Source organism: Ruditapes philippinarum, unplaced genomic scaffold, assembly GCF_026571515.1.
Source record: "Ruditapes philippinarum isolate M1 unplaced genomic scaffold, ASM2657151v2 ctg3926_1_1_1_1, whole genome shotgun sequence".
In the NCBI taxonomy this organism is placed as follows: domain Eukaryota; kingdom Metazoa; phylum Mollusca; class Bivalvia; order Venerida; family Veneridae; genus Ruditapes; species Ruditapes philippinarum.
This window is the reverse complement of record NW_026851937.1, coordinates 96,719-112,651: the sequence shown is the minus strand read 5'-3', so window position 1 is coordinate 112,651 and position 15,933 is coordinate 96,719. Positions and strand designations below refer to the sequence as shown.

The window sequence follows — 15,933 nt, the reverse complement described above, 5'->3', positions numbered from 1 at the left end:
ATGGCCAATTATTATGTCAATAGATAAGTGTTATGCTTCGATATCAAATGATTTTATTTTTCTGAAAGAAAGTACGAATACGTACACCTCGGTATAACAACATGTTACATTCACAACGTAACCGAAAGTAAAACTAAAAGAGGTAATCAACTCATAAAAACATGCGATATTGTTGTATTAAACTAAACAAAACTTAAGTATTTACATGAAACAAGAAAGATCTACTTGCGCAAAAGCCCCGATATTCGGTATTTTAAAGTAAAATTTGTTTCCATTCATCATTAATGTGTCGTCTTTTATGATATTACCTCAAACAGGTACGTTTACCACTGAGTCGTTAAGTACAAGTAAACCTCCGACATTATCGACGGCATTTGGTGTTCATTGGCTTGATTGGTCGGACTGGAAATGTAAAACTGTCAATCATATATGTTTGATGTCTCGCACACGTAATTGCTCCACACATACAGTAGATGACTGTGAAATTAAACTTGGTGGAGTATACTTCAATACAGAACTATGCAGGGCAGAAATATGTACAGGTATTGTTGTTTCTGTTTTGGATACAATGTTTAATTAATACAAATACATTTTTAATTGTTTTAATTTGGATGTCAGGCTTGCAATTATTTGTCGTACGAATCGTCAGTTCTTTAATATTTTTAGACATAAAATGTTAGCACAAAGTCTGTGTACTCTATTTTATTAATATCTATAATAAAAAAAATACAAATAAATAGAAACAGGGAATGTAAGTGTATTTCTCAAGGTAAAAAAACGTTATGGACATTTGGCAAATATCTTTACATTTCGTCTCATATATTGATAGACATCATTTTGAATATTAATTACAAATTTTAGATCTGTTCCATTCCCCTTCAGATGTTCTTAAAGCAATATCCCTGTCTTGACTTATGTCACTCAGTCTGTCTATCTGTCCACATATTTGTTCTTTTAAATTAATAGTTTTGATGACAATTTATGTCAATGCTATTCGTTCACGGTTCATGTGCCTCAAGAATTTGATTTTTTAAAGGACAGATAATCAATTGGTTCCTATGTTACAGTATATAAGTTTATTCCTATGTATATAAGTTATAAACGCACAATTTGTTCCTAAACGGCATGTGGCGAAATTCTTTTATGCGGCTAAAAGAATCGCTGAACGTTCAAGTAATGAACGTAAAGTGCGTCCCTGAACTTTTTGGCTTAGATAGTTAACCAAAAATGTTTCCGAGATAAAGTATGGAATATTTAAAGATTTTAGTGATAACAAATCGCGTAGAAAACTATTTGATTGTTACATAAACATGACAAGATTCTAGAAAATTTGCCCCGGACAGTTGCCCCTAGGACTAAAGACAAATGTCTGGGGCTAATTGTCTGGATTCCACGTTGCAAAAAAATATATACGTGTTCTTTTAAGAGGTTCTGGTAAAAAAGGCACCTGATCTCTTTACAATACATGCATTGAAATTTTATATTACATGTACTTACTTTCTTTAACAATAAATTATGCTCAAATTTGATGTAAGAAAATATTTATAATTGCTACAGAGTCTCTTTGTAAATATAAAATAAAACGATTTTAGTTCATACAAAATAAATATGTAATGTTTAAAACTTTACACAAAATAGCTGGTCACAATATGAATATATAGTGTAGTTAGAAAGGATCAACTATACTTGTCCTATTATTGGGAACACAGCTTCCTATGCATAATTTATTCATTGTTTTGTTCAAATTAGATATGTTTAGAAATAATTTCATAGTTTTCAATAAAGTTCCATAATTAAAATATTTTACTCAAGGTTAAGCATAGTATATTTTCAAATAGTATTATGAAAATATTTTTTTTAATGTATTACCTGCCCTATCAAAATCTATTACAGGTCCGTCCCCGATGTTCTCGTCTTCAACCGCCAGGCAATTATCTTCGACTCCGTCTGTTTATTTGATATCTCAGACAGGCTATCAAACAAGCGCAGTATTAAATACAATAAAAACATCAGTGGCGCCAACCACTCCTTACACTTATTGGCTTGAGTGGGCGGGATGGGAGTGCAAAAATGTCACCATCTGTATGATGTCTCGCTCACGAAATTGCTCCACATATAATCCCGATGATTGTGAGAAGACACTTGGAGAGGGGCACTTTCACGTGGAACCTTGTAGGAAAGAAATATGTCCAGGTATTGGCGCCTCGATTGCACTGTTTATGGTCTACCTTGTTAAATGTATTTTACCAATTCTAATCCTCACTTAACTTTCCTTCGTGTGGGAAAGTAATTTCACTGCCATTGCATATGTATGCGTGTATTGTAAGAAGTTTATACTAACAGGGGTTTTACAAGTACATTATGAAATGGTAAGGCGGGCAATTTATTTTGACTGACTAGTTACTTGGTAAAGGTTAATTATTTAACAGTTTATATTTACTGACTTGAATGAACGGCGTGGGAGTGCTAATATTTCACCATCTGTTCGATATCTCGGACACGAAATTGCTCCACATGAAACGTTACGAACTGTGAGCAAAACCTTGTTAGAGAACAACATTCGGAACCTTGCATGGTAGAAATATGTCCAGATATTGATGTTTATATGATACATTACAGAAATGTAAATACATTTCTCGAATATTCATTAGCCGACAACCTCATTATAAATTTCGTACAAAAGAAAACTGTCAGAAAATGTCCCTTAATGCGTATTACGTTACACGTAATTAGTATTTGACAATGATTGGAGTTTTTATAATAAGTGAATGAGTATTTATTCAGAAGTGTCCTCTTTCAAGCGCTCAATGGCCGATGTGATCCTGTGGCATAATTTGTCATGATTTACGTCGTGATAACATATTATTATTAAAACGTATACAATTCGAAATCGAAATATATAGAAAAACAAATTTTTGTAAAAAGTTTTAATAGTACACTTATCTTTAAATATTAATTTCTGCCTGAAGCATTGTGGTGACAGTTAAAAACCTCAACGTACTACTGCAATATAAGATCACCCTTAGGATAGATTTATCGTTAATCTGTGTCAATATGGCTCCACAAGTGTCTGATCATGCATCAGAGATTCATGTATATACGTATGTCCATTTTTTTCTCGTTTAGGACAAATGCATCATATTTGAACCGAGTGCATGGAATAGCTTAAAAGGTTGATCACATATGCAGATTATTTAACAGTTAAACTTAAAGGCATATTATGCCTTAGCTAGGATATTTTCTATAGAAAGGGCACACACGAATTTAAAAATGTATAAATAATGGTTTAAGAGCATGTTAAATGTGTATCAGCAGAAGAAAGTAACGCTAAATGGAAAATCGTTAAACACAAAAGTACAAAAATGTAAACATTGTAGTATTTTGACTTTCATACACAATACTAAATAATTTTATCTGTACTGATTTGCCAAAGTGAAAAGTGATGCAAAATATAGTTTAGGTAGTTGGCCAGTGAGAAATATATTTGTAACAATAAAAGGTCACCAAATAATTAAAAAAAAACTTTTGAGAAATAAAAGCATTTCTTGGGCATATTCACATTTAAATGTTTCTGTCTAATTTGGCATACTTTTAATTTTTTATTGTCATACGAAAGAAATATGTTAATTTATTTTAAGAGCGAGTGTTCAAGCACTAAATAGTAAAATTCCAACAGAGAAATATTTTGTTCCGGTACATTTTATTATGTTAAGGAAAATCATTCAGATAAAAAAACTAAAAATATGAAATTTGAATTTCTTACATACATCAACAGGGGCACTAAAACAGAAAAAATATTTCGCATTATAATTATTCTGGGGGGAAATGACTGAGCAAAAAAAAATTTAATTTTGCACAAATGGTAACGGTCTAGATCTTTACCTATATCAAATGTCTCTATATCAATTAAAGTTTTTTTAATTCAGCAATGCAATTAGAATCTCGTAAAATCCGCAATAAAGCTGAGTTACTGTTTTATTTATTTCGTAAAAAGAACCAAAATATAGTTATTTTGCATGGAAACAAAATACGACTTTGTTAAAATTTTGCTTTATATTGCAAATTCACATTCAGCACTATTTTCTTTCAAATTGAATGAAATGCATGTTTTCATTCTACAAGACATATGTTTGCCCATTTTATTGAGGATAAAAATTAATTTGTGTGCTTTGAACTTACATATTTTTACTAAAATTGATCTGATTTTATTTTTCCATTTTATGAAATGCATAGTTTTTTAAAGATTTCCATTGAAGGCCAAACCCCTTGAACCATATATATTCAATTCTTACATAATGAAATGTTCACTTTAAACGGAAAATATGAAAAAGATAATACAGAAATATATATTTTTAAAACCTTTTTAGATTTTTTTTCACATTAAAAACGATTATTCTTGAAAATGATCTGCAATTTTGCACACGTTATAAGTATAAATCGACATCAAATGAAATAAATATATTTTGATACCCCCATGCCCAAGCAAAATTCAGTGGACCCTCTTTAAAAATGTAAACAGTATAAACATTTTAACAAAGTTAATATTTCTCAAATGATTCGATATTGAATGCCCAGTTAATACTTTTCTCATGAACAGAGTAACTAAAACGTACAAAAAATATTATCACATGGAGTATATGGATATTACGTAATAATACTGTACGTTATTACATTGTAACAAATTGCAGTTAGTTGGTCAGACTGGAGTACATGGTCATGCAAGATTGAGAAAGATGGGACATGCAACATGACACGGTCCCGTAAATGCTCGACTGGTCCTGATGCAGACTGTGGATTCAGCTCTCTTGAACACCAGCCGTGTGATGACGTCACGTGTCCCGGTATGAAACTTAAATTAAGCAGCGCGCTTCTACTGGACAAAACTGAACGGGTATATCCTGAGGTGTCCTTCCATTATTCTATGAAAAAATGTCAATATTACCTTTTGGGATTTGGTTCGACTTAACTCATAACATAAATATGTATGGTTATGTTTCAGATACACCTATTAACCTCATGGTAATTATGTTAAAACAATTTGTTATTTGTCGATCCGTCGTAGATATATTATTTACTAATTGGTAGTAATGATTTAGTTATATGTTAATAAATAGCAGTTCTTTATAAAACTTGCATTTTTTTATTATTTTTTTTGCAGAGCTGAAAAAACTTGGAAACCTTGGTTATTGCAAGGATTTCGGTAAAGTTTATTGGATTCGTTTTTTTAAGTAATATAGATTTATTTGAATTCTTCTAAAAACCACACCAAATATTGTATTCCTCTATAAACTGGACAACGCGTTTGAATGATTTAAAGCTTGAATCTTGCCTTTTCACGCGCCGAAATGAAATGCACTTTAAGACATCTTTTCATCTGTTCACGCTTATTTATATACGATTATGAAAAGAAGGTGTCAAAATCGTCGAATTAACGATTTGCGATCATAATTTTTGCAAGCGTCTTGAGGTAATGCTCTTAAACTGTAGTGAGTAAAAACGCATTTTTACAAAGCATTCATTACCTCCCATGGCTGCCATTTTGTCAAAGAGGTAAATATTGAGCACGTTTGGAATTCATCTTGTCTTATTTGTTCTCTCAAATGTTACTTTGTTTCAAATAAATCACATTATTAGTTGAAGACATATTTTCCGAATTGAATACAACAGTCCACGTCCACGTACTTCCTCTCCTTAACTTGTTAGCAATTTTCTTTGTATACCCCCAAATGCTTGTTAATACAATTGTGTTATGTTACTCTTTTCAGTATATTCCAGTTGTTTAGACGCCGAATCGTGTAAAAATCCAAGCATACTACTTATGTGCTTAGCAGATGCCCACGTTGCCAGCAAGATTTGTCCAAAAGCATGTGGCTGCTGTCATGGTAAATGATAATCATCCGAGATATATTTCTTTAAATACATATTTTTTTAAAAAGCGTACAATGAATAATCTAAAACTTATGAAAAAAATGCCTTATGAAAGAAAACTTACTTCATGTTTAATTGTCAAATTTATACGGTACCCGAGTTTGCTACACAAGGGTTGTTCCCTCGAAAGTACCGAAAACAGCAATATTATATGAAAATATTGACCACCATTTATATATATTGAAACATTTTTGATAGTTACGCTCACTTCTGAAGTACATGACATTTTCTCTTTAAGAACATTGCGACATATTTGGGTAGCTCGTAAAATCTCAGATATCGCAGATACTTTTTCCGTACAATTTATTTTTCAAAGAAGTACGTTTACAAAATGTTTGAAATGTCTCTTTATCCCTTTTTTCCGAAAATTGATTAAAACGCTCTAAACTGGTTCGAATTCTGCTAGGAAACTTGGATCAGAAGAATGAATAGGCTGCTCAGTAAATGCAACATAAGTTGGTGTTTTTTTAAAAGCTAATCCCTCAGTAGAAACAAACTTTAACCGTTGCACTACCGTTTTCAGTGGATAAGTCAATCTGCAGTACTTATTTTCACCAATTCAGTTGTAAAAACAAAGTTTAAACCGCCGAAATAGTAGAGGAAACCAAAGATAGTTTTGGTTCCGAAGAAAGTCTGTTATGCACTTGTACAGATTGTGTATCGGAAAGGCTGGAAAGTGGCCATGTGAGCTTTGGTGTGAAATAAATAAGTAATGTACATGCTTTTTGTTCCATTTTGATTGTTTTTTAGTTAAATAAACTGACTTTTAAAATTCGTTCTAAGTATTTTGCTTGAATGTACAATTATTTTCTCCTAAATTTATGTTCGTACAACAGTTGATCCACAATGGACATCCTGGAGTGATTGGAGGTGTGAAAGAACTCATAGTATGTGTAGAATGAAGCAGATAAGAACATGTTCTACTGGGAATACAACTGATTGTAAAGGTGTTTCCGAAAGAGAGGCTGTTTGCGATGAAAGTATTTGCCCAGGTAATCTATTTCTTATAAAAACAATCGATAGAGTTATAGACGTTCATAGATAACGATGAATTTTAATGTGAGGGGCTGACTGGGAGGTCAATACAATGCTTTGTTGATTCTAAGTAGTGTTCTCTATTTCATTCATTATATAGTAAAAATGAACAAAAAGTCATTTTGTTGCAACATTATCAGAGAATTCCAAACTTTTAGAGCTTAGATCGAATAATTTGATTTTTTCATATCACCTTCATTTTTTTCGCACAATCAGTTGAATTTAACTTTATGTGTTATTTCATTATTTTAATGTAAATCTACACAGTTTTATGATTTTACAATCAAGTTGTAAATAATTGTAAATCATGTGTGACAGGTAAAGGATTTGTAAACCATGTGTCAAACGGTAAAACAATTGTTAATTATGTGTCAAACGAAAATAGAATTTTAAACCATGTATGAAAAGTAAGTGAACTGTAAACCATATGTGAAACAGTTAATAAACCGTAAAGCATTTAAAACATATTTAAAATAGTAAATTGATAGTAAACCATATGTGAAACTGTAAAATAATTTTTTACCATATATGACATGGTAAATGAATTGTTAAATGTTAATCATATGTCAAACAGTAACTGGATTGTAAACCATGTATCAAACGGTTAAATAATTGTAAACCATGGATAAGATATAAATCGTACATCATATTAAGTATTACATGTAAATACATTCTAGAAAATATACGTATTAAAGGGTAAATGAATTATTTAACATGATTAAACAGCAGTGAATGGTAAACAATGTTGTAAACTGTATCTAACATGTGACACGTATGTTAATCGGTAAATGGTTTGCGAAAAAGTTTATTATTAATGTATTGCACTGAACATGAGATCATTATTTAACGATGGTTTAGTCGAGTAAAAAGGATACAGTTTCATTATACGATATGACTATTGGGTATCTTTCATTTGTATGTAGTCAAGACAATAATAGTCACATGATCCTGAATTGTCACAGGAACAACTTTGCATTGGACAGTCACATGAAGAAGATGATTGCTCGAGTACAGAATGTCCAGGTAAAATGTGTGCTTGTTTCAAAAAAACACTTGCTTTTATAGACAAAATATTTAAATTAAGTAAAATATCAATATTTCGTTTCATATCAATATCTTTACTATAGTAAAACTTAGAAAAAATCATCTTTAAGCAAATAGTTTCTCTTTTATTGTTACAGACTTCGTTGGATTTAAAGTGGACTGTAGTTTACACAGTAGGTATCATTTGGTTATTTTAGTAAGTAAATGGTCTATCATATAGCGTCTACATACAATGTGCAAACAGTTGCACATGAACAGCAGCAATCTGTTTTCACTGAAGTGTCCATGATTACTGCCTTATGAACATATCTGTGGATTATTCTAAATTTCACCAATATCATTATAACTTCTTTTACAGTAAGGCATCATTGTTTTTATAAACTGTTTCAAAATATTGGCCTTATTAACTTTAAATCAAAAACGGAGGTCTTGTCCTATAAACGAAACAGTTATCATTTATTGTTAAGCATGTATTTTATGGTGAGCAAAAAGGCAATACAGATTCATTATACGATACAGAACCTAACTGGGAATCTTGGAGTGCATGGAAATGTCAGTTAAGACCAAATGATACGTGCAGAATGAGTCGCAGTAGAATCTGCTCTACAGGAACACTTTGCATTGGACAGTCACATGAAGAAGATGATTGCTCGAGTACAGAATGTCCAGGTAAAATGTGTGCTTGTTTCAAAAAAACATGTAATGCTTTTATAGACGAAATACTTAAATTAAGTAAAATATAAATATTTCGTTTTACATATCAATATCTTTACTATAGTAAAACTTAGAAAAAATCATCTTTAAGCAAATAGTTTTCTCTTTTTATTGTTACAGACTTCGTTGGATTTAAAGTGGACTGTAGTTTACACAGTAGGTATCATTTGGTTATTTTAGTAAGTAAATGGTCTATCATATAGCGTCTACATACAATGTGCAAACAGTTGCACATGAACAGCAGCAATCTGTTTCACTGAAGTGTCCATGATTACTGCCTTATGAACATATCTGTGGATTATTCTAAATTTCACCAATATCATTATAACTTCTTTTACAGTAAGGCATCATTGTTTTTATAAACTGTTTCAAAATATTGGCCTTATTACTTTAAATCCAGGAAGGTAAAACGACAGAACATGAAACATTTTTGACCGGGATGCACAGGTGAATGTTGGGCGGCGGGCGGGTAGCTGGTAGCGGGCGGGCGGGGAAAACCTTTTCGTAACAGTTTTCTCGGCAACTTCTTATCACAGCCTCTCGATAATTGTCATACAACATTGACATGTGTTCCCATACCGTGGAATACGATTTTAGGTTTGTCACTTATCCACTTCCTGTTTATCGATTTAGTTAAATTTTTGATATTAATGGTCAATGGTAGGAAATGTTCGTAACAGTTTTCTCAGTAACTACTTATCATAGCCTCTTGGTATTTAGCATAGAGCATAGACATGCAGTCCCATACCGTGGTATTTGATTTTAGGTCTGTCATTCAACCTTTTCCTGTTTTCTGACTTAGTTAATTTTTCGACATTAATGGTCAATGATAAAAAATTACGTAACAATTTTCTTAGAAACTAATTATGGCAGCATCTTGATATTTGACATATAGCATAGACACGTGGTGCCAAACGATGAGATTTGATTTCAGGTCTGTCGCTCCTTCTTTTCCTATTAATGACTTAGTTAAATTTACTACACTAATGGCCAGTGGTAAATTCTTTTTTCGTAACATTACAGCATCATGATATTTGGTATACAAATGCAACCCGGCCTTTTCTGTCTTTGACCTATTTTTATATAAATATAATTGATTGAATCATTTTATATTACATTCAATATACGGCGGTTGTCAATGAATTTATATATTGCATTATTCATAACATTTAAGATGAACATACACATTGTAACAGTATTTTCATGCAACGTATATACATCGTCAAGGAACACGTTCAGAACGGCATAAGAGTGGCTAATCCATGAACTTCGAAAGAGCGCCAACGTTATGTTTTTTCCCTATTTTTACTGTCAGCCGTCCCATTGTCGATATCGTCTTCTGTACTCTAGATCAAAGAAGATACCAGAAATTGACGTAATGCGTAATTTATTCATATCAGCGCATTTCGGAAAACGACACAATCCAGTTTCAAGAAGTCAATTGTAAACAGCAACTCCTCTTATAGTGCACTGGTGCGTTTTTCCTGGTAGAATAACATTTTCTTAATGTATATTCCGTGCCGTTACTTTCTAATTGCGGTTTTATAATCGTGGCGGATTTAATAAAAAAATCATAAACATTATAAACCAATTCTATGCTTCTAATATTGCCGTAAATTTTAAGTGTACATTAACTTTTTTCACGTAATATTTACCATCTTGTTTTATACGGTGTGTACTTTTTCAACCCCGACAATGCTCTTAAGCAACATTTACCGTTAGCAGTTCGGAATGAGAATACATATACACTTCATGTCTTCTCCGCTTCTTAAAATGTTTGACATTTAAATACAAGTTGCCTTGACCAATTTCCGGTCGATAATGTTTTGGGAATGAACTTCAAAGCCTTAGTCGGTAACGTATGAATGTTCACACACTATTTATGACATTGTGTTGCTTTGTCCTTAAAGTTAGCGTCTTTTTTGTTACGCATGTTGCTTGATCACTTCTGATTCCATATATATTTAGTTTATCAGAATGTCACCCAATAGTATCCTATGTCATCACATTGATAAATTTGCTATTATCATATAATCAATGCTACCCATGAACTGTAGACCATGTAACCGTCACGATGGGCATAATACAATTGTTTATCAGTAAGGAAATATGTACCAAAAGCATAACAAAAGTCACAACTGCCTACTGATATTGACTGCCTATATCCTTGTCTACGAACTTTCCAGCCAGCCCTTGTATTTCTACTGGTTTCCGTTTTCTTTAGATACTAAATCTCACGGATGCATAGATGGAGCGGGTTGTCACTTCTTTGAAAACGATCCGAAATTAGTATGTGTTGCTGAAGCAGTCGCATGTCCTGTAACTTGTGGATGTTGTTGTAAGTTGGATTACTTTATACTATAATATTTCTTTTTAATTTCACTTTCTGAACAACATATCGAAATTGTTACATTTAAAGCTTTCGAATAGACATTAGAGACTTTTTTGTAGAAGACAATTAAACAAGCATTGAAAGAGCTAAATGTGTAGAATAGGTTTGTCTAACTTTATATTTATAATGGTTAATTCATTAAAATTATTTGATATATTTAAATATTTATTTATATTAGAGCTTCAAAAACAGCAAATAGCCTGGTCTGTTACTTAGGAAGTAAAGGGTTGCATGACTGTATACTAGCATACTTGTTTCTTGCTTTGATTCTAGCAGAAAAAGGGTGCAACCATTAGAGTTAATATACAAGAATACGAATTATCAACACTTTCGAATAATTAATGCATAATATGAATCTAAAGTTTAAACGTCCGACTAGTTGTCTAAGGGTTGCTGGCCGCATAGTTTTAAAATATGTCAAAGGCAAGCCATTATTTCATTCAAGCAATTATTTCTAAGTATGAGCATTTGCTAGTTCAATGAACGCATTCGAGAAGGGTGTATCTTGAAGCTGTTAGGTTCCTTAACACCAGAGCTAAACTAAAAAAGCTTTTATATAAACTAGATCAAATCTTTTTCTTTTTCAGGAGTTTGACAAATGTTACGGGAAGATCATTTTTTAAAAATCGGTTCGATTGTATACACAATTACCTTTGCAATTGTTGTTGTTTTTTTTTGTTGTTGTTGTTTTTTCCCGAACTTTGGACTATAACTGTATACGACTCACCACATAGTTCTTATGAAAAAAGAATATAACGACACTAGCCAGCGTTCCTACACAAATTTCCAAATGAATCCGGTAGTAAAAGTACTAATCGAATAACCCAAAGAAAAGTTAGATAAACCAATCAAGGGTCATAAACAATATCATAATTTATAATTATAACACAACATAATTGCGAGTTTCAACATGATTCACACAACAGATAAAGATGTTGAAGTAAACAAAGCTTAATTGATAATGGTCTAGGCACAACTAACATAGCTCATAATAAAGATTTTAAAAAAGGGAACAATGAAAAGACACATATTAAATACATGTAAATTATAACGTATGTCTGAAACCACAAGGTCAAACAAATATCTTATAAAGATGTTTGACAATACTTTGTTGAAAGAGATGTTCTTTCATCATATAATTTTTATTATAGGGTTAACGCACGTTTTTCCGTGTTATAACGTCTGCAGAGTCCCGAGGAACGGTTGGTGCCCGAGCCCGGTAGGGCGAGGGCTCAAACAGTTCCGAGGGACTCTGCAGACTTTATAACACGAAATAAACGTACGTTGACGCTATTATAGCATAAAATTTTCAAACAGATTCGTGATGTATAGTTTATACAAAACACAATTACATTAAAGTCTTGTGCTTGGACGGTATTTATCCAATTCTATGTTTTACGTATGCGTTTCATTTTTCCGGGGCCAACAACATGGAAAATTCTCGGAACCGAACGAAATTTTGAATTTTAATTAATTTAACAGAGCTTGCCCTTTGGAGATTTATTATCTCAAGAAAAAAAAACGTTACATTACTCTACCCTCTACCCAAGACAAAACATGACCCTCAGAAATTCTTAGGATGATTTCAGATTGACGGTAGAAAAAAGATCAGTGACATCAGAATCGGTTTTTTTTTCAAGCAAACAAGTTTATAAAAAATCAGGCACTAAGCATTATTCTATCAAAGAAATATAAAGAGCATTTATCAACATTAACATAAATAAAAAACATTTTCTCATATTAATTTTGTGTTATCTAGTTTTGTAAGTTAATCGGAGTGTTAAACTGAATGACAGGTAGATTCTACTGTATTTGTTTACATTGACAACTGTCCGTTTCCTAGAAAGGGCGACAACCAAGATTAGCACCGATGTCTATACGCCGTTTTTCCGGCATAGTTACTTGAATATGCGACTGAGGCCCTCGAATCAATAAATTTCAATATAACAAGAGCGCATGACTCTTCGGCAAACAGGCCAAATCGTCATTTTTTGTTTGTTTGTTTACTGGGCCCTGTATGTATTGCGCATAGGTGAAACCGGGCTATAACAAGAGCGCGTGACTATGTTAACACATGGTTTTGGTCCCGTTATAACATGGGCAAAATAGGGGAAAATAGCCGATTTTATGCTATAATATATTAAACAGAATGGGGTAAAACTGGTTAAGTTGAAACATTCTTAATTTCAACACCTCTGTATTATACATATTTTGTCTTTCGATAAAATTTTACAAAATATTATGACATTACTTTTTTAATATATAATGTCCGTCCATTATACTCACAATATAATAGTAACTTATTTATACATTTCTGTAAACCTTTTGATATGAGTAACAAATCATATGCATGAAGTAGACATTTGAAATTGACATTGTATGTGGTAACTTGATCGTTTGAGCTAACGGGTATAGAAGGGAGGTAATTGATATATAGTTAAAACATTATTTGGACTAAGGTTACCCCCTTGACTTACACAAATATTTGGGCAAACAATCATGTAAGCACCTTTTTTTATTTTAACATGCGTCATATTATCCTGTTTAACATATTAACATATTATTAATAAAACTGTAAAATGTCCACTGATTCCTATGGTACAAAATTTATAAAATAATATAAAATGCATAAATGTGTCGAATGCCTTAGTAAAATCAACAAACAAATAAAAAAGTAATTTGATTTTGCTCCTCAGCTAAAGAATTTATATATTAACGTCCGCGCAATAAAATATTATTAGATGTCTTAGTTTTTGGATAGAAACCAATATGTGATTCAGTTATTACAACATTATCAATAGTTCAACATACTATTATATCAGCTTAAAAATATCATCACAAATATACCGTGGCTCATTTGGATTACCCGATTTAAACAAGCCCATAATATACCCATTTGTGTAAATAGATGAATACACACCAGTTAACAATATTTTCTCAAAACAAGAAGAAACAGCATATTTCCATGTTTGATCATCTTATTTGTTATAGAGTCAATGCCAGCAGATTTCTGGTTTTTCAATGAATTGGTAGACTGAGATATTTGTTCTGAAATTCTAAAATCAAGGTCAGAATATATTTATTGGTTTATTGTTCTTTAAGCATTGCTTGTCCTTCCTCTTTTAGATCTTTAACGAGTTTCAAATTATCTGATAAAAGTTGCTATCCAACTTTGTGATGATGGTTTTCTGAAGATATAACATTTTTTCCTACAACATGTCCCATATAATTTTCTAGAGATAACAACGACGCTTTAAATTAATGGAAAAACGATTTTTACGGAATTAGACAACAATGTATTTTAAAGGTTTGCTCGAGGAAATGGTGTTTTTACAAAAATTAATACACTTTATATACAGAAAGAACAAATCGCCTGCCAAAAAAATCACAACGCCACGCGGAAATTCCTAGGATATTTTGCTTTACTTAGAGCTTATAGCCTTTTATTGCTGTAATGAAGACCCCATCAAAAACTAAGGAAAAACTAATATGCAATGGAATAAGACAAGTGGGGTTTTAGCAGTTGATTCTAGAAAAATAGTGTTTTTTACGAAAAAATATTTACACTTTATATACACAAGGAACAAATTTACAGTCCAAAGATCGACCATGCCAAGCGGAAGTCTAACGGACATTTTGCTTGGATCAGGTCTTTTGACCTTAAACTGTAAAGAACATTCTCCAAACTAATGGAATAACGAATCCGCGACGGAATCAGACAAGTGGTATTTGAACGAGGTCATTATTATTGGGTAAGCGTTTTTGACCTTATGTTTGTGTACAAAAGATTCCACAAAGTAATAGAAAATTTATAGAAAAACGCTCATTTTGCTGTTTTTTTTACAAATTTTATACACTAAATATACAGAAAGAACAAACCGCTGGTCCCAAAAAATGACCATGACACGCGAATACCTGCAGACAATTTTGCTTCGTTTAGGGCTTTGTGCCTTATACTGCTGTAAAGAAGACACCACTAAACTGACGGAAAAAAAATAAATCCGAAGTGGTGTTTTAATGGTTGGCTTGAGAAAGTTGAGGTTTTTACGAAATTTCTAAGATAACGGTTTTCTCTAGAAAATTGAGTTTCCTTTTTATGAAATTTTGAAAACTTTATGTACATATTAAATAATTAATCGCCGGTCCAAAAAGCGATAATTTTACACTGTCCTATAGTTTTTTTCCTTACATAAGAGCTTTTAGCAATATATTGCTGTAAAGAAGGACTTTCAAACTTAAAATATACTGGATTATATTAACTTAACTTTTTTAGGTCATAACACCACTTAATGATATTTTCATTAAGTTGTTACAACATAGTTTCTCGTCATTCTGCATGGTGGTGTTGCTTTTGAATTTTTCAGTCTATCTAATGATATACGTATGTACTTAATTTAGTTTATTTGTTGATCATACATGAGTATATGCAAAGAAAACTTGAAGTTCCTCTCAATTTAATATAGCTATACGTGTTATAACCTGTTTGGTGCTACTATCATGGTAACATTAATCAATGAAAATTTAGCCTAACTGTCTCGGATTGTAGATGATCAAATTTAAATTCTTTCTTAGATGTTGTATAGAATGAGCCTTTGCTCGAGATTTCATTAGCGAATATCAACCATTAAGAAAAATATCTCTAAGGATTTGTTTCATTGCCAAACTTTAAATAAAAATCTTTGAATTGGATAGCTATTGTTTAAAATCAATATTTATGTCGGAGTATATGTTTGACATATTTTGGAAGTAGTTTGAACTTTTTTCCATAAATGATTCACTTATATGGTTGAACATTTGCACTAGGGTTGTATTGATTTTCT

General features: G+C 31.8%; 1 protein-coding gene across 1 annotated transcript in view; it reads left to right on the top strand.

The window, feature by feature from the left end:
- Nucleotides 1-298: 298 nt before the first annotated feature.
- The window catches only part of LOC132743562 (mucin-2-like), a 76,058-nt gene continuing 60,423 nt past the window's right edge, over nucleotides 299-15,933 (top strand). Inside the window, exons 1-8 of the mRNA XM_060732095.1 lie at nucleotides 299-542; nucleotides 1,894-2,193; nucleotides 4,689-4,841; nucleotides 5,159-5,200; nucleotides 5,766-5,882; nucleotides 6,765-6,920; nucleotides 8,527-8,676; nucleotides 8,842-8,877. Of these exons, the coding sequence (XP_060588078.1) occupies nucleotides 299-542; nucleotides 1,894-2,193; nucleotides 4,689-4,841; nucleotides 5,159-5,200; nucleotides 5,766-5,882; nucleotides 6,765-6,920; nucleotides 8,527-8,676; nucleotides 8,842-8,877 (1,198 nt within the window). The remainder of the gene's footprint in view (nucleotides 543-1,893; nucleotides 2,194-4,688; nucleotides 4,842-5,158; nucleotides 5,201-5,765; nucleotides 5,883-6,764; nucleotides 6,921-8,526; nucleotides 8,677-8,841; nucleotides 8,878-15,933) is intronic.